This window comes from Rhipicephalus microplus, unplaced genomic scaffold, assembly GCF_043290135.1.
Source record: "Rhipicephalus microplus isolate Deutch F79 unplaced genomic scaffold, USDA_Rmic scaffold_27, whole genome shotgun sequence".
NCBI lineage: Eukaryota > Metazoa > Arthropoda > Arachnida > Ixodida > Ixodidae > Rhipicephalus > Rhipicephalus microplus.
Window position 1 is genome coordinate 234,790 of NW_027464600.1, and position 20,648 is coordinate 255,437.

Genomic DNA, 20,648 nt, shown 5'->3' on the forward strand with positions numbered 1-20,648 from the left:
CTGCTACTTTCGCAACTAAGGCAAGGCCAGTCATAGAGGATGTGTTGCATCCCGTCATGCCCTTTAAAGTTTTCCCAGTTTGAGCTGTTCGTGATGAAAGCATTGATAATGATCCACTCTGACCTTCCAGTAATGAATCTTTCGGACGAATACGGATGGGTGGCCAAACTGGAGTTTTGAAAGTCGTTGTGCTTTAAGGTGCGCCACCATCTGTCTCAGCGTAAACAAATCGCAAAATAGAAACGTTTTTTGGAGAGCCTTTTACGGCTTCCACAGCTATCGTTTTCTACCGTTGCGCAAAAGCAGTTACCGGTAAGCTGGTACCAACTGTCGCGTTAATGATCCCCCCTTCCCCAGTCCCCGAGTCAGAAAACGCAACCCATAGGATGGCAAGTTACAAAGCAGATAAGAAGACGCTGTGATTTACGCTTGTGGAAAGCAGCTGGGCTTATCTTCGGGAAAAAAAAAGTTAACAAGAATTGCACGTCATTACTACGCGTTCTCACTAGTCGTAAAGCGTGTGTCGTGTTTTGAAGCGATCTTTTTTGAAACTGAAGAAACTCTCGGCTCCTCAATGAACAATGCATGCCTCCGAAGCAAGGCATCTGGCAACATGAAAGAAGAAAGAAAGAAAAAAAAAACAAGGAAAGAGAAAAGCGCAATATATATGGAGCTGGTATAGAATACGCTCCCTAGGGATATATATATATATATATATATATATATATATATATATATATATATATATATATATATATATTTATATATATATATATATATATATATATATATATATATATATATATATATATATATATATATATATATTTATATATATATATATACATACATATATATTCCACTCAGGAAATTTATCGAAACATGCTGACTTTCCAGAGCCTGGGATGGAGGAGGAGATAGAGACAGGGAGTTGACGTTTGCATCTCTTTTTGCCAAGAAACATGGCTATAAATTATAGAGTATAGGTTCAATTTACCTAAACCTACTGCTGCAGAAAAGATCTCGTCTATTTTCTGATATATTTTTGCTTCCATTTCTTTTTCATTACATTCTCCCTGACACATGCTTCGTGCGTCTGTGACGTGTGATCTTCGATTCTTTCTTTAAATTGAAAAGCCTCGATCTCTCGCATTCCTATGGACAGACTTCGCGACTGAATTCTTCTTCGGCGCTGAGACGTCAGCGTCCGTACACACAAACCAACGAAACGCAAATAAATCGATAGCCAGCCTTACTGTGTAGCCTCGTCGGTTTCCGGGAGTGCAGCCGTCCACGAGTCCTCCTGACCAAGCTTCGCATGTGCCCTCGGAGCATGTTTGTTCGGTCGAAAAGATGAGATAAGGGTGAGAGAGAGAGAACAAAAGAGAGAGAGAGAGTGAGTGTGCGTGTGTGTGTGTGTGTGCGTGCGTGCGTGCAGAGTAGTAGAATATTTTCAATATGTGCCATATAGGACGATATTTCCGGGAACTCCTCCTCGTCTGAGTTCACTGAGTCTCACGAACTTCCCTTGCTGACACGATATTACTTACACCCTTTCTTCGATGCCCACCTACAACCCCCTCCCAATTTTTTCCTAGCTGCCAACACCGACAACAACGAACTCTACCCTACATTACATTCTTTCTTTAGTTTGTTTCCTTGAGGTCTCTGTTAGTTTCTTCATCCACATTGCGATCATCTTTGCGTTTGTCATTCAATTATTTTGCAAGCGCATGTAAAACGAAGTCATAAGGTGTCAAATTACTATAATATATATGACTATATAGCAGTACAGCGTAGTAATGGTGGTAATATTCTTGGTCCCTCACAACCTCAAATCTTATTCATTCATCATCATCTGTGTTGTGCAGCGAAGATCTGCGTCATGTTCGGTCACGTGCTCATCGTTTCTCACTCCTCTCTGCTCCGTAACCGCGCCATGCTACAGGTGTTTCCCCTTGCGTGCTTCGAATCTTCATGCACGGTAGCTGTAGCGATGAACAGTAAAGTTGCAGTTTAGATACCCTGCGTGCTGTCGCCGCTGGCCACAGCTGTGCACAAGAAATGTGCCTCGAGGGTGCGTGATGGTCACATTACTGGACAGCTCGGAATGTTCGCTGAAGCGATGGTCAACAAAAAAAAAAGCAAGTCAACGCACAAGGTTGGAAGGGCAGTCTTTCTCTATAAAGAATTCACGACAGTGGAACGACTCCTGCACACGTGTCGGCTGCTCATAAGTTATGACCGGAATGGAAGGCCATTCTCCCGTCCTTTTGATTTACGGACTATCCGAGCGTTCATCCTTTCCAGTCAGGTAGTTATTTAGTTACCTTAATGCGTCTACGCGCTTGATTTAGTATGTGCCGTCTCGCGAATTATGTGTGACGATGCTTTGCTTTTGGAGATTTCGAGACCTTGCAGATGCATGAATGGCTAGATGCTTTCCTTCTTTTACGTTTCGCTAACGGATCAACCAGATGACATCTTTAGATATGTAGGAATAAAATTAGATAAGGCTTTTTTATATCATGGCGTTATATTAAGCAAGCCAGCGACGGAAAGAGTGATAAATAACGTGCGAAAGGCAGAACATGATGACGTAGTTGATATCATTGCACTTCAAGAAAGATAAAGAGAGGCGTAAAGAAAGTTGCCATATTTTGACTGTGACAGCCTTCTACAACGCGCACATAGCAAGAAGTTTTTTGGTTGTGTGTGATACGCGAACAATACACACCGGTTTTGTGTGTTGATCATTTGTTTGTATTACCGTAAAGCTGAATATGAATGCCTTCAAGACATTTTATGCTAGATAAAGAGATCCACGGTTGCTAAATTATCACACGTTCTGTTATGCATTTTTCCAAGTCAACTCGTTGGCAAAACACAAATTCTTATTCTTCGTCGTTGATTGTATTGAAACACCTGTACTCCCCTCCCACGTTCGGAAAGTTTTCTTTACCCAAAGGTAGCTCAATTCGCACTGCGTCTCATATCGGACGGATTGGAACCTTTTTTCGCCTCGTCTAGTTTTGTAGTGCCCCATACATCGCTTCTCGTTTGCACAAGTGACTATGTCGTGTATTCATGTGATAAGATGTTCGCTCTTCAGGTGACGGCATGATTACGTCACAAAATTTGACGACTTGTGACGTGGTGATAACGTTATAGGGTGACGTTACCACATGGCTGTTTCTTGCATCACTCGTGTTGGCGCCGACGCCCCCGACGTTCACATTTCGCTTTTGGTGAGGTGTATACGCCTTTATAAGTTTGCTTTACCTTGGCGCTGCTGCCCTTTTGATGGTCCGTTGAACGTCATCTGACTCGTGTTGATTTCCCATGACAGTCAGCGCACGAAAAAAAGAAAACACAGTCCCAGGCACACGCTTGTGTACATGCTTGTGGCGTGTAGAGAAGTGCACAAGTACACGCTTGTGGCGTGTACTTCATAGTTTTTTGTGTCCCTTTGTTGCGTTGACCATCATGAGTATGTTCCAGAACTAGAACTATTTCCCACATTACCTGCTTATTTGCTTTCTCTGCTCCATTATTGTCCTTCTGCAGCGACGGCTGGTCCGACCGCCAGGACGTGGTAAAGAACCAGGAGAAGGCGTCCGTCGGGAGCCTGTCGATCCGCTTTCACGCCAACTACGACCACGCCTTCGATCACTACTATTTCGGCCTGAACCCTTTCACCAACACGCGGAACCCTTGGTTCAAGGAGTTCTGGGAAGTGCGGTTCAACTGCTCACTGGGTGTCGGTCCGGGCTCGGCACGCTACAATCGAACGTGCACGGGTGAGCAATAGAGGGACATGACGGACATTTTATATATATATATATATATATATATATATATATATATATATATATATATATATATATATATATATATATATATATATATATATATATATATATTCTTGGGAAAGAAGTGTATATTTAAGGGCTCGTTTTTCCGTGTTTTGACACAATAATAGTGAGATCTAACAGACAATAATGCCAATGAATGTATAGGGGAACTTATTAGAACCAATGTAATGTAAATAAAAAGAAAGAAAAGTGGATAAAAAATAACTTGCCGTGAGCATAAATTAAACCTACGACCTTCGGATAAGGTATTCGATGCCCTACCCACTGAGCTATCATGGCGGCCATCCCCCCAGCCACTTTATTGGGTTTATATGTTAATTTAAACGTGGGAGTGTCAGTCAGCGCCATCTGTACCCATAGCGGCGAGTGTGGAACACCCTTTTATAAGCCTGTGTGGCGTCGTGTAGCACGTGAATATATTACGAGCGGGCAGCTGACCAATAGTCCCTCGTATACAACCTAACGGCACCAAGTCTGCCAGTACGAGACCCTCTTTAATGAATAAGAGAAAGAAGCGTATACCCAAGGGCTCGTTTTTCCGTGTTTTGACACAATAATAATGAGATCTAACAGGCAAGAAAGCCCAGGAATGTATAAGGGATGTTATTAGAATTAATGTAATGTAAATGATAAAAAAGAAAAGTGGGTGAAAAAATAACTTGCCAATTCCTGCTCACGGCAAGTTATTTTTTCACCCACATTTTTTTCTTCTTTTTTATATTACATTGGTTCTGATAACTTCCCTTATATATTACTTGACATTATTGTCTGTTAGATCTCATATATATATATATATATATATATATATATATATATATATATATATATATATATATATATATATATATATATATATATCTATATATATATATATATATATATATATAGTCTAGTAGATCCTCCGTGAGCAATTGCTCACCATCATTGACCATTCCCCGCCTCACCACCGAAAGCGGCTAAGCGGCTGATAAAGGTCACATTCATTCTAACTCGAAGACGTACGGGAAATTCTATAGCATTTACTGGACGACACTGTTCACCTGCCTTACTACATTCACTTTGAAGACAAGATGCATCTCAGATGTCTATTCCTGAAACAATATTCACGCAGCTCGGAAGTTCTTATTGCTTCTGAATGCCCGCTGCAATGCCCGCTACTAGACTATATGCAACGCTACGGCCACTCAACCACCATGCCTGCCTATATATATATATATATATATATATATATATATATATATATATATATATATATATATATATATATATATATATATATATATATATATATATATATATTGAAGGGATGCCCTGAGGAGAGAGAAGGGGAGCGAACGCAAGCAGGGGGTAGAAGAGAAGTGGAGAGAGTGACGCGCAGATGTTGCAGGGAGTTAAGGAGGAGAGTTGCGCAAGGGTAGAGTGAGCATGGACACCGCCGACGCCATGGTACATATGCCCGAACAAGATATGCTTCGCATCTAAAAAGTGAGGCAGAAGGAAAAGAAAAGAGGAGAGAAACAAACAAGGCTGCCCAGCTCTGCCCTTCATTCAGACTTGGCGTCACTAGAGGGAAGTTGCCTTAATGTTTGTTACAAAGTTATGGGCAACTATGCATACACACCACACATAACAATCGCAGTAAGTTCACCTGACCTTTAGAATTAAATATCTTCCGATCACGATAGAAATCTCATGCAATATACTGCAGTCGAAGTGGCTTCTTTAGAGTAATTTAAGAACTTTGGACTCTGGACTGTTGAATGTTTGACATGAAATTGCTCACCATCCTTGACCATTCCCCGCCTCACCACCGAAAGCGGCTAAGCGGCTGATAAAGGTCACATTCATTCTAACTCGAAGACGTACGGGAAATTCTATAGCATTTACCGGACGACACTGTTCACCTGCCTTACTACATTCACTTTGAAGACAAGATGCATCTCAGATGTCTATTCCTGAAACAATATTCACGCAGCTCGGAAGTTCTTATTGCTTCTGAATGCCCGCTGCAACCGCAATCCTCAATTTGTTTTTTTTTAAATGATAGAAGCTAGTGTAGGTGCTCTCTCTATGTGGTGGAACATACTACACAACATTTTGTTATTTCTTAACAGTAAAAAAGACAGCGCTGATTTAATGGTGAATGCCATTGGAATGCTTCATAGCTATTCCAAATTATCACTATTTATCTTCACTTGCTTTTATAGCCAAAGCAAATCAACATTAGTCCACTTGGTTGGTGTCAACTCAGCAAATACAGCAGCCAACAGCATTACGTGAATAAACATGGTTTACTTGTCATATGTAAAAAGTAGGCATCGCACGAACTTGTAACGTTATTTTCTACTTTACAACTCTTGCTTTGGACGGAAACAACACCGGGACAACAGAGGTAGCACACGTGGAGGATACATTTTCGTTATCGCTTACAAGTTAATCAAATGTTATGTTGTGGCTCAACTCTCATCGTAATCCTCTGTTCGTGTCTAGGCAAGGAAGACCTAAGAGAGGGCCACAAGCAGGACACCAAAGTGGAGTTTGTGAAAAAGTCCATATACACCATGGCGTATGGCCTACACAACATGCAACGCGACCTCTGTCCCAACACGTCTGGCGTGTGCCCCGCCATGGTGCCCGTCAACGGCTCCGTCTTCTTGCAGTACCTGATGAACGCCACCTTCGCGTGGAACAACGAGACGGTTTTCTTCCACGAGAACGGAGACCCCCCAGGACGGTGAGCGAATCCTTGAAGTGTCATATCAATCGCCTCTTAGAAATATTCCACGCAGGCTGTAAAAGAAAAAAAAAAGCTTTGTTTGGCCGCTACGGCAAAGCAATGAATGTCATAGGAACTGATTGAAATGTTAAAAGAGGTAATGATAGCAGCTAATGCCACTCTGGCGTGACTCCACTCTGGCATGTCTCAGCTCTGGTGTAAGGGATCCGTTCGGTCATAACTCGGCGAAAAGGGCGCATGGCTGCTCGAGAAAGCGAAACAGTTTTCGTGCTGTTGAGCTCTTGCTGTCAAAACGATGGTGGCGTCACTGTCAGGTTTTCCATCATATTCTGCCACATTTAGCTGATTTTCGTCGAAGCAGTGCAATATACAGCCAACTGATACGCCGCACGTTATCTCAGTTTATGTTACATACAGTTCGCTTGCCGAATAAGGTCATGAATGAACGAAATTAACATGCTGCGGCCTGACGTCCCTGCACGGTCAGTGGTTCAGGGCGTGGAAGGAAAGAAAAACTTGTAACCCCAGATTTGACGTCGTGGGTACGCACATATCTATACATACATGTTTATCGCCAGAGAGAGAGAGAGAGAGAGAGAGAGAGAGAGAGAGACGGAAAGGGAGTTAAAAAAAGATAATGAGAGGCAGGGAGATAAACTAAGCTCTCATTCGCCACCCTACCAGTGCATAGAGAAAAGGGGGGCGGCAAGCGTAAGGGTTTGCATGTCGAATCTACGATAGGAATGTAAATAAGGCATGCTGTAATGAAGGGCTCCTGAAATATCGGCCATCCGGTATGAAATCACGTAACACACGGTCCTCTACCATTTCGCCCCTGTCAAAATACGACCACCACAGCCGAGATTTTCCTCCACACACTAAGGTCGCCCTTCTGGCACAGAAACCCCACCGTGGTGGTCTGAGGTACTCGGCTGCTGACGCGAGGGTCGCGGGATCGAATCCCGGCTTCGGTGGCTACATTTTCTATGGAGGCGAAACTGCTGTAGGCCGGTGTGCTTAGATTCGGGTAAACGTTCAACAGCCCCAGGTGGTCGAAGTTTCCAGGGCTGTGCACTACAGCGTCTCTCATGATCACATGATGGTTTTGGGACGTTAAACCCCACATACCAATCGAATCTTCTGGCTCAAAAAGCAGTGGGGAGGAGGGACAGAACGAGAGAGAGATAGAGAGAGAGAGAGAAAGGAGAAAAAAGGAAGACAGGGAGGTTAACCAGATGCTAGTATGCGGTATGCTACCCTACACTGGGGTTGGGGATAAGGAGGTTGAAAGAGAAAGGGAGAGTCAAAAATAAATTAGAGAAAAATACCGACACACACGCACACACAAAATCAGTCCACTCAGAGGCGTTTCGACAGGCGAGTAGTTCGTAAGAAGCCCAGTAGCGCTTGCACGGCTTTCTTCTGTGACGATGAGTCATGACGATGGCGCAGTATGCTTTCTTCTGACAGCGGCTGGTCATCTAACCTGTTTAGTTTATTAGAAAGGTGTTGTCTTTCCAGGTTGTATTTTGGGCAGTCACACAGGATATGTCGAATTGTTTCTTCATCTCCGCAATGTGCACAGTCGGCGGTGTCGGCCATACCTATGCGGAACGCGTACGCACGGGTAAACGCGACTCCCAACCATAGTCTGCACAGAGCAGTAGCGTCGCCTCGTCGAATTTTTGTTGGAAGCTGCATGCTTAACGTTGGATCAAGGGATCGTAATCTTGCATGCGTAAAGAGAGGCTCATTCCAAAGAGCCATGGAGCGTTGGCGAGCAAGAATGCGGAGCCTCCTAGCAGCGTCCGTCCTTGAGAGAGGTATTGACTGGTCGTTATCTTCTGTATGAGATAACGCTAGTGCAGATTATTCTATTATCGGTGCAGCGCGTACCAGGTTCCGGGAGAGCCCATAATAGCTCTAGACCTGACGTGCGCCTTTAGTTCCTGTAGACAAGATGGTGCAGCTTTTACGCCGAGGCTGATAGTGGCGTAACGAGACGCATCTCGCTGGCAGAAAAGTGTTAAGTAGACCGAGCAAATCAGTAAGCTAATCTGAAGCTACGGCTTCCTAGAAACACACAGAAAAAAGACGTTCTCGAAGAGGTAGCTGGAATGGCGGTCCGCCTTGCCGAGTGTCAAGCGCATTCTTCACTTGTTCGTTATCCGTGACTAATTACGGCACCGGGTCGTTACTTCCAGACGCGCCATTTCCCGAACCGAGACGACGCCCGAAAACACACGCAGCCGAGCTTCCCTCCACCCACTAAATATTTTTTTTTTCCCGGCGTGGCTCATCGGTGCCGCTCATTCACGCTTTTCGCACATGTCATTGTGGTGCTTGTGTGCGCCCGGTTTGCCATGCCTCGTCCCCCCCCCCCCCCCCCCTCTTAGCATCGCTTGTCTTCAGGTTCAGGTAAATAACGACACACTTGATGCGTTAGAGAGAGCGAACGTGAAGTTACGTACACAGCTCACATTTTTTGTGAGAGACATCATCTTAACTGAAGCGTGAGATTGCGTCTGCTTTACGCCAGCAGGGTACTTGTGGCCATCTAAATTTTCTTCACAAAACTGCCATGGCCTCCTGTTTCTATACACAACATTGTTATCGTTTTCATGCGCTGCTTTTGGCTGTGTTTATTTGTCACATTTGTTCGGCACAATCAATGAATACAACTGGCAATTATGTCAAGCAAAGCATACGGGATGTTATTGTCGTGTTCAACTGCACTGTAATGACTATGGCCTAAATTTAAAGCAATTGAAGTGGACGAAAATGTACCCATTTTATCTTTGCGATCCAAACCCACAACTTCTTTTAATTTAGCTCGTAATCGTTACGCCGTGGCCAAACGCAGCAAACAATGCCCGTTGCTTTCATTGCTTACGCGTAGCAGAAAAACAAGCTACTTTAACCAATCCCCTCCCGTCTCACTGAAATGTTCACTTCTTTCATTCCACTTTGATTGTTATTGCTATAGCCATTATATGGACACTCTCGGCTGGATTTTGCATTTCACCGCCGGCGTAAGCGTGGGCGTCCTGCACTGTATATGTATACGTATCTATATATATGAAAACTCAAGAAATAAAAAAAGAGAAAAAAAGATTCCGGCGCGCGGAATCGAACGTGGGACCTTCACGTCGAGGATGCGAGGCGGTAACCACCTAGCCACTAAAGTGTACCTCCTTCAACGTTCAAACGGCAAGCTGTTTATATTTACCCCTTACCGCTATTGGCGGGCGTCTTGGGGGGAACTATCGTGTTTTCAGCATTATCAGCAAGATGGTGCAATGAGCGCGTGGTGGCTGTCATCTCTCGCGCGTACTTTCGCGCGTGGAAAGGAGGGGAGTGGACGATCTTTTTTTCGCCCTTATCTCCCGATGGGGAGGATCATACGTCTTGGCTGGCGTTGGGCTTGCATTGGAACAATTCTTTTGTAATTACGGGGTGCTCAAATGTCACTGCAGTCGTTGCAGAGCCTCCGTTTGCGGAAAGGGCACGCTTTTTAGACACGGTGAAGTAGCAACTGAGACGCTTATTTCGCGTTCATCTGTACTGCGCGTACGTTTCGTGCGTAATTTTGTGCGTAAAACGCGAGGGGCACGTTTCGATCTGCTTGTCATTCTGCGCGTTACCTTCAAATTTGTTGCTATTGCGTTCATTGCATTGCCTTTGTGGCAAACCTGTGACTTTTAAAGACGATAGTCTGTCTGTCTGTCTGTCTGTTCATTTGTTTGCTTGTCCACCGTTACAATACCCCAAACGGCACCAAGCAATACCTCAAACGGGTAACCCTATCCACAGCGCCCACCAATATTGCTCAAGTTTCAGCGTTCATACTTGTGTGATTTAAAATAAAAAAGCAATTATTGCGCATATCTGAGGCACCATGACAACACGTCAATATTTAATATGTGCGTCTTCATACTAGATAAGGCATACATAAGTAATTCTAATGTCCGTAGCGTTAATCACGCTGCGCTGACAGTGCAACTAGATGCTCAAAAAGTCAAGTGTTTCCAGCGCTTTGCAAATACGACACTGTGGTGGCACCTGCTCGTCGATTTGCGTTCTACGCCTTAGCGCATCCGAGACATTCATGCATCTTTCTCCGTGGGCGCGCAGGCCTTCCTTCGTTTTCGAAGATAGCTGCCAGATAGCGCTCGTGTCTAACGTGCCTTGATGCGTTCGTTCGCCTTCCCTGCATGGATCGAGACTATCTAACGCAGCGTTTCTAGAATATAATTGACCAATTTTTCTCGCGCAGAACATCAAATAAACGTTTTGTTCACTCCCTCCACACGCAAGATCATCATTTTTCGATGACATTTGCAGAGAAACATTCAGATACGGGGCCAATGTTTTTCGTCTTCCTATGTTGCATCTATTCTGTTTTCCAGATGGCGTCAGCAAATGTACCTCTTCGCAGCAATTGCAATTATCGTTCCCCTCATTACCTCCTTTATTCTTTGTGTGGGCCAGGGATAGATTGGTTATATAACTGGTATTGCAGTATTTGAGTGAAGATAGGGCTCGCGCTCGCACAGACAAAAAGAAAAATAAGATTAGAAACAAGGTTTAATATAGTTGGGACCAATTCCCAGTTTGGTTTAGCGTCACAGACCTCGAGTTTAAGGCGTCCTGCCGCCTGGTCCTTGACCCATCCTCCTTTGTTAGTGAGCGCCATCAATACAAGGTCGTCGTCGTTATCATCATCATCATCATCATCATCATCATCATATCATATGTTTTGAAGAAGGATTGCCATGGCTTAGACGAAGCGAGTGTTTACTTTGATCTTATTTTGTTCAAGCTACGTTGACGAGTTTAGCGCGTTTGCTGCAGGTATAGAGGAATTATGAGGACTGCTATTGTAAGTCTAACTGTCGGCATGTTTACTTCTTTTGCGATAAGGAAACGCGAAACGATAAGTTGATGTTATTCAAACACAAGAAAACTGCACATGGCAACAACACCTCTACACCTCACAATTAGCTAAAAAGAAAAGTTTCTCGATGGCATCTTGATAACGATTTCCGCTTCTCTGTTTTTCGGCAGCTTCGAGTGCTTGCGGCAAAAATGATTGTGACTCGAAAGCGGGGATCAAAGAAATTATGTTTCGCATCCGCACTCTCACAAAACTCCTGTGAATGTATCCACTCCCTTTCTGCTCTCTTTTAATTTCTAATTTTGCTCAGAAGGCGTCTTTTTGAAGGCACACGATCACTGTGCAATACAAGCCTCGCCCCTTGCCGAGCGCCACGAGTACTGGTGCTGAAACGCGCCAAGAGGACATCGACTATACGACTACGCTTACCCGCGGGAAATGCGAGCGCAAACATTTAGCCGCATCATGTTTAATGCGTTCGCCAACACTCGTCAATCATCATTCATTGCGGAATAGTTCTGGGCCCCTCTGGGTAGTTGTTCAGTATGATTACATAACTTTCCTAGTCATCGAATTCATTTTATTTCAACGTTTACTTTTTGTAGTGCTTCCTTGATGTGGCACGATTTTCGTACTTTGATCAACACTTTGTATTAGCGGTGTATATGTCGCTATTGCACGTATGTAACAACAGTAATATGTCATTGCGTCAGGAGCACTAACCGATCGATCGACCGACCGGCCGACCGATGACCTATTACTGTTCTTACATACTGTTGTTACAAATCGTGCAACATGAAGGGAGTACTACAGAAAAATTTACGTTGAATTAAACAAATTTGATAACTAGGAAAGTTATAGAACCACATTGAACAACTAACCAGAGTGGCCCAGAACTATTTCGCAATGAATGATCATTGGCGAGTGTTGGTAAACGCACTAATCGTAATGTGGCTAAACGTTTGCGCTCGCATTTCCCGCGGGCAAGCGCAATGGTATAGTCGATGTCCTGTTAGAGCATTTCAGCAAGTTTGCCGCACTTCTTCATTTTTCCCTTTTCAAAGCCACATTGCCCACGCATATAGCAGTTCCTCAGCCTCACGAACCATTTCTACCCCTTTGCTATAGATCGCTATGCGGTGCATGGATTTGCCGGCGTGACACCAAGCGACGTAACTGTATACAGCTCTTCGGTCTTTCCGTTCACGTGCAGTGTTCACTTTTGGCAATTTATGAAACTGAGCTGCCATGTCGTATGCTACTGTCGTATACACTATCGTCGTCGTCGTCTCTAATGGCCTCGGTTAAAATAAAGGATTTGCCGCGCGTAGACACCTAATCAAAGGTGATGACTCAGTCAAAGAATGTTGGGGTGGCCTAACGACTTACATATCAGCGCTGTCGAATACGCCGGGATGAATGGATTCAGATCGATTTTGACCACCTGAGATGTTCTTTATATTACACTAAAACTTGAGAGCGACGACGTTTTTGACAACTTTCTCGTCGTAAGGACGCTGCCACTATCGGAAATCACTTGCGCGGGGACCATATGTAACTGGTCACTGAAACAGGTGGGTTGCTGAATCAACGCCATACTCGATTAAGCGGCATACAGGAGTTATGAGTGTATACCGGCTTTAACAGGAACACGTGTAGTCTGCTAGATGATGCTTCCGTCATCCCGCTTGTTCGTGCAGCACCTGCGTTTTCGTTCATTGTCATAGGTGACGACGACGCTGCGACTCCTGGAAGTTCTTCGAGGTATATGAGAACCACTATTCAGAAAGCAGTACAGAACACAGGGCAAACTTTGCTAGCTGTTCGCGACACGAAATTCGACGCACTCAGTTTCACCGTCTGAGCTGTTTATTTCAAATCTTTCGTTAGGAGTTGATCGCAGTAAACTATCGTCGTCTTAACATGTATGTCCCCTTGAATGGCCTACAAGAAAACTATGATCATCACGATAGGTGTAGGTGTCTCAGAAATAAGGTAAATCCAGTGACAGATTGGTAACCACTGGTCCACTATAAATAACGTAGGCAACTTTTGGCCCGACAAATGACTGCGAAGCTGCGATGATCCGAAAACTACTGTAAGTCAAGCTATAGAGTCTTCTAAAAATAACTAAAGGGAGCTCTGGCGCTGCGATTTTTCAGCGACCATAGGAAGGAGGGGTATGTACAAATTTTTACCTAGTCTTCGTGCTTGCGGGCTTCAAATGCAGTTGTGGCTTCGTATATTTCAGTGTGTTCATTTCTTTTCGAATAAACGAACAAACCGTTATGACCTTCGCGACCCGATTGGACTTGGTGAGCCTAAAAGATCAAGGCAGCGAAGTGCGACTGCTGAGCATTCGCAGATTTTTGTTTCGTGACGAAGCAGCTTCAAGCCACGCAATGCCAACCGTAGCCCAAAGTACGGAAATTAGACAAATACGTGAACTACCCATCATTCCCATGCTCACTGAAGCGCCATGCCTTGCAGCTCCCATAGACACTAGTGCCAGAGTTCCCTCTAGTGTATTTATAGGAAGCGCTATGCGTCAAACGAGAGAATAGCAGGGAGCGGTAAAGGTAACGGTGGCTTCGAAGACACCGATGCGATGGAAATGCTACCATAACGATGACGTGTCCGCAGATCTATGACAGGTGCGAATGCTTGGTTTCAACGCGAGTTTACGTCTTTGAAGTTTGGACATCTATGTGATGTCTGTGACTGTGTGTGGCGTAACTCAAACCTCTCTGCACTGAGAATCATCTTAGAAACAACTATACATCATCTAGATAAAACTTAGCAATAACCTAGAATAAACCTAGAACCTGCATCACCTAACCAAGGCATACACACAAAAAACCTAAACATTTTTCCAGTGTCACTGTTTCAAGCCTTACGTGGCTTAGTGCTAATTCCGCCTTTCTTTTTCCCCCTTTCTGTCGTAACGGTGAAGTGCTGGGTACCGTTGAGCGTGTTTGCGATAATAATTCCGCCGTTTTCTGCACAGCTTCTTACGTCCAGACGTAACATGCCACACCCCCTCGTAAAATCACCCGCTTATCAGTTGGCTTATGAGACGGTCATGGATCGATTCGAGAGAAGTTATAACGTCACAGGACATCACTTGGGTTATACAAGGCACTAGGCTGCTGACCTGCAGGTCGCGGGATCGAATCGCGGCTGTGGCGGCTGTACTCGATGGGGGCGACAATGCCGTGAGTTCATGTGCTCAGATTTGGGTGCGCGTTAAAGAATCCCGGATGGTCGAAATTTCCGGAGCCCTCCACTACGGCGTCACTCATAATAATATGGTGGTTTTGGGACGTTCAACCCCACGTATCAATCCGATTGCCCATTCTCTCATCGGAGGGCCTTCAACCAGGCTCTATTAGGTTGGACTTCCAGCCTCCAACCTATCCGTTGCCTTGCCTCGCCTATCCGAACTAGCAAACTGCGCCAGGGAGCATTATCGTTTATCAGGGAGCATTTAAACAGCACGCGTTATCTTGCTGTTTAAAGAAGTGCGTCATGCCAGTGGCGGCAACCGTCACGAAAGGATTGTGTTACCTAAGCCTTCTAGGAATGTCACTGCAAACCTATAGCTAATACCCCGAAGCTGCGGGGTTAATAAAATGGCGTAAGAAAGCTCTCTTCATGCGAGTGTTATCGTGCGGCTCATTAGCTTGTGCAATAAACTGCAGAATTCCCTGACAAGCTTTACCTTTGGTTATACAGCGCATGAATTTCTAGTGGATGCGGAAGTCGACGTTGCGCTTTGTTTTTTTTTTCTAGACGCTTGAGATGTTTGCGTGTACAAGGATATTTCACGCCTTATAAACTGCACTAACCTTACCTAACGCTTTTGAAAGGTACCCCTGCCTCCTATACTAGCTTCATCGTTTGTCGCTAGCGAACGCGCTGTTACTCATGCAAGCTGGAAGCGATGTTTTCCCTCTAACTCGCAGTTATTGTTAGCCGGAAAGCATCCCCGGATGAGCCACGTGTGATTCATTTTTTTTTTCTTTAAGCGAAAGTGAAGGTGACAGCACGGATGAACCGAATGTCGCGAATTTCTTTTCGTGGAAGCGCGTTCGGAGAATCGGGTGCGAGTCAGTTATGCTTTAGTGAAATATTTCGCATGGCTTCTTTACTGCGGTGCACCGTCGAAACAGATGGTTCGCGGAAAAGAACTGCACACTGCCAACGATTTCTGCTAGGCTGGGAAAACAAAACGGCCGCCTGCTCTGGAGTTTCTCTGCCTCCGTCGTCGACGCCTCGCCTGGAGCCAGAGCCACAGCTGGTGGTGGGTTTCGCGTGCGTGCTTCGAGAGATATTGCAGCTATTTTTGTGCTTTTTCGTTGCAAAATGACGCCAGCTGTATACTTTAGTGCTGATTTCAAGTCGACGAGCATTTCACTGTCCTGTGCTATTCGCTTCGCATAGTAAATGCCTGCCGCATGGCACAGCGACTACCCAACGCAGCAGCTGCTCAGCAGAGCATCTCAAGCATTCCTCACGGCAGACTTTGTCTTCATGACGTGGTTAACTTAATATATTTCGTGTTCTTCCTCCGCGTCATGTTTGAAATGAGTACTACTTTTCACACAAGACACCTTTTTTTCTTGGCGATCTCAATCACATCAGTTTTCGTTGCCAGAAACTTAGTGAACTAGTTGTCCTAAAATTTTTGCGCTTCGAGGCAGTCATCTAGGCCGGCGTGCTTGTTGGCCCACCCAGCGCAAAATCGCCGGACCTATTCAATGAAGTTTCCCCTCACTTACTCACTCGCTCACTCACTCACTCACTCACTCGCTCGATCAATCGAGGTGTGTTCTTACGAGTCATAAAAATCATGTAGTACTATAGGCCAATGCAAACAAACTTGATCTAGAACCTCTCCTTGTGTCTACGTCACTGTCATTCATTGAACGAAATAGTAAGAGAGAAAGCTTGGAGTCTTAGAAACTTTCGTGTGCTTGTGTCTCTTTGTCCCGTGAGTTTGTGCGCTGGTACTGCCCATAATGTATCTGACTGATCCATGTTTCGTGTTCGATAATGCAGGTATGACCTGATGAACTACCAACAACTGGGTGAGCACCACTACGACTATGTACAGGTTGGTTCGTGGGTCAACGGCGAGCTCACCATGACCCGAGACGTGCAGTGGCACCGAGCACAACGCACCGCACCGCCAATCTCCATTTGCTCGCTGCCCTGCGAAAAGGGAAAAGTCAAGGTACGCCGCTGAATCACAAAGTCTGAAATCATATAATTTCATAGTAGCACACTAAAGATTATACACTAGCAGTTGGCGCTATGACCGTAAGTGGGCGCACGGCGGGGGCACAAGGGTGCCCCAGTCTGCTGCATACGTTTACTGAGTTATGGCCACGAGATTTTTGAATAGGAAAGCATTTCTTAGTCGGGCTATGTCAGGCATTTGGCGGCAATGTACGTGGCGGGGGCCGCGCACCGGCAGGAGTTATCTCTCCGCTTTCATTCCCTCTCTCATAGCAACAGCTGCGGGCGCGCGCGCTTATCCTCGCCCCTAGCAACCGGAGCATCTGGAGCGAGAGAGTGTAAGAACGGGTCAGTGCAGTGCTTCACCGCTCCTTCTCTCGCCGTTCGCTCTATCTCCTCCCTGCGCCCCACTCTCCTGTCTACTCTTGTCTGACTCGACCGTTCGCTGACTGGGTGCTTGTCAAGAACTCCTGAAAGTGTGTGCTCAAGACGCCGCCATGAAACGCCAAGGCAGAGGTGAGAATGCTGGCGCCCCATTCTTCCGTCTGCTCGCTTCTCACTTTCGACCGTTCGCTGGCTGGGCGCCTCTCAAGAACATTCGAAAAGGTGTGCTCGAGACGCTGCTGTGAAACGCCAACGAAGAACCGAGAACGCTGGCGCCCCACTCTCCCGTCTGCTCACTCCTCCTCACTCCCGACAATTTTCTGGCTGGGCCCCTCTCAAGGCGATGGCAGAACTCGGTGAAGGCGGACGTCTGACGGCAACAGTGCCCTCTCTCGGCGCAAGAAATGCATTCGCATTTCCTCACGATTCCCTTCGGAATGGTGGGGGCGTTTTTTTAAATGCGAAGTATTTCTTAGCGAACTTCGGTGACATTGAGCGTATCTATCTATCTATCTATCTATCTATCTATCTATCTATCTATCTATCTATCTATCTATCTATCTATCTATCTATCTATCTATCTATCTATCTATCTATCTATCTGTCTGTCTATCTATCTATCTATCTATCTATCTATCTATCTATCTATCTACCTATCTATCTATCTGTCTGTCTGTCTGTCTGTCTGTCTGTCTGTCTGTCTGTCTGTCTGTCTCTGTCTGTCTGTCTGTCTGTCTGTCTGTCTGTCTGTCTGTCTGTCTGTCTGTCTGTCTATCTATCTATCTATCTATCTATCTATCTATCTATCTATCTATCTATCTATCTATCTATCTATCTATCTATCTATCTATCTATCTACTTAGCCACCTACGACTTTTAGCTCTCCTGGCTGTTTCGATAATGGTATCGATACCAAACTTGGTATGGCATAACACGACTGTATGAAAAACATATTTGAGTAGTCATAACATGACTGTATGAAAAACATATTTGAGTAGTCATAACATGACTGTATGAAAAACATATTTGAGTAGTCATAACATGAAAATCATGACATGAATGTCATAAACGTCATGATTCACATTTCATGGTCCTGCAGCTCTTGCAGTGGTTTCGTTGACATGCCTTGTAGCAAAACTGGTATGGTATGACATGAATGCATGGTGAACACAAGCAAAAGATCACCAACATGAAAATCATGAGAAACGTGTCAGTTAACAACATGACTGCATGCCAAGCTCATGACGCGCTCGCGGCCGTTTCGCTATCTTCACTTATACCAAATTTGGTATCACGGGACGTGAGTAGATTACGAAGGTATGATACTGGTGCAAACATGATAAACATGAGATGCATGTCATGTAACAACATGACTACATGACACACTTATGATGCGCACGCGGCCCTTTAGCTAGCTTCACACATGCCGAATTTGGTATTACGTGGCATCAATGGATGACGAAGCTATGGGACTGGTGCAAACATATTCATGAGATGTGTGTCATGCGAGAACATGACTACATGCCACTGTCAAGGCGCCAATACATTTCGACGTGACGCAGCGCGCGTGCTCACCGCCTTTGCGACACCAAGCGCCGGTCCTGCCATATAATCGCAGGCACGCACCACGCTGCGTTGCTTTGACGCATGCGCGCTTCAGCGCGTCTGGCATCCCTCCGTCACGAAAAGAGGGAGACGCGTCGTTGTCTGGGTAACGCATCGGTGCGAAATGTCGCACGTCGCATTTCGCACCGGTTGCAGTCGAGCCCCACCGACGGACGCTGGTCGCGCCTGGTGTCAGACCATACAGTACTCCCGTTTTGCTAACGTAACGTCGCTGTGCAAAGCGTGCTCGCGCGTCAACGCTACATTGGAGTATATTGGGCCCTTCATGATGCGCTCGCGGCCGTTTCGCTAGCTCCACACATACCAAACTTGGTGTTACGTGACGTCAATGGATGACGAAAGTATATGACTGGTGCAAACATGATAATCCTGACACGCGTGTCATGTAAAAACATGACAACATACCACGCTCATAGCATGCTCGCGACCGTTTCGCTAGCTACCCTTATACTAAATTTGGTATCACGTGATGTGAATAGAGGACCAAGGTAAACGACACATCCAAATATGATAATCATGACACTGAAGTCATGTACGCCATCATTTACCTCACCCTCGTAACGTTGGGCTGATTTTAAAATGAGATATCAACCTTTCTCATTCGTGCTTCGCATATCATCGATTCCTACGGTACGGGGGATCTGCCATTTTTTTTTGGTATGGACGTGCGCTATGAGTGACACCGACGTTAGAAGTAATATCGTCACCTGGGGGTGTGTTCGGCATTGACAAAACTGCACAGACACTTAAAAAGACGCGAACTCATCGCGGATGCTGCGGTCATGACGCATTACTGCATTTTACCAAGAATGCTGAGAGGACTATGGCAGATTTAAAAAAAAATGTGTTTTTAATGTTGAAGGCACTTGACTATGGCGCAGTGGCATCTGAGCCAAGGTCGCACACTTTGAACCTTAAAAAAACCCACCAGGCCTGCGCGAAACGCGCTGCATAGTCACAGCGAAAGCTCGGTCTTTCAGGGTGTTTTCTGAGCACTCTTTCGGTAACTGCTACAAGCACGCTTGCTCGGTACCCCCAACACCATAAATATTTATAATTTCTGTGTAGTAATATTTATAATTTCTGTGATGATGATGATGATGATGATGGTCCTTGGATCATTGGCACGGGCACTCTGGGTGATCGGCCATGAGTCGGGCGGATCATACATACTGAATTTATGATTATTATTTAGTAAGAGCTAAAATAATTTTAAGATAATTTTAATGCAACGTTAACTATGAATAATTGTAATTTTAAGTTGCAGTATTTTGTGTAATCTCCCAGAGACTGAAGCTCTTTTGACAAAGAAGGCTGACTAAATAATTGTTAGTGGTTGATACACCTACCAAATCTATTCGAGCCGCATATAAATTTTTCGACAGCTTTGAAAATATTCCTGTCCGAGTGTCCCAGTGCAAAGGCCCCAAATAATAACAGAACGGCCGACGTAACCGGTAGAACATGTTGCCGCAATATAATTTCTATACTGCGTTTTCTGTGTAAGGAAAAACGTTGGCAGCTCAACAAGATGTGTTCGATAGTGTGGAGTTCGTTGCAATAGGAGCAAAAAGTGGAGATTGTCGAACCCGCCCTGTGCATGTAAAAATTTATATTTAGAATTCTGCAACGCATTCTGGTAAGCTCGTCTTGCTGCACACCATTTCTTGCTCCAAGAGTACTGTAGGTGCACAAAGTCCGCTGAGGAATCGAGACTTGGAGTAAACACAGAGAATGCATACTTTCTGAACCTTAACGCAGCAACAAACGCCTTAACAGGAAGGAGAGAGAGAACTCGACCTGTCAGAGAAGTTTTCGCTAGAGAGTCCACAACTTCATTGAGTGCAATTCTTTTGTGTCCCGGCGCCCAAATCATTCGCCGGTGTCG

General features: G+C 45.0%; 1 protein-coding gene across 1 annotated transcript in view; it reads left to right on the top strand.

Moving 5' to 3' along the window:
* LOC142786649 (metabotropic glutamate receptor 5-like) overlaps positions 1–20,648 on the top strand; it is a 55,133-nt gene that overhangs the window by 7,277 nt on the left and 27,208 nt on the right. Inside the window, exons 2-4 of the mRNA XM_075884281.1 lie at positions 3,568–3,800; positions 6,366–6,609; positions 16,571–16,745. Of these exons, the coding sequence (XP_075740396.1) occupies positions 3,568–3,800; positions 6,366–6,609; positions 16,571–16,745 (652 nt within the window). The remainder of the gene's footprint in view (positions 1–3,567; positions 3,801–6,365; positions 6,610–16,570; positions 16,746–20,648) is intronic.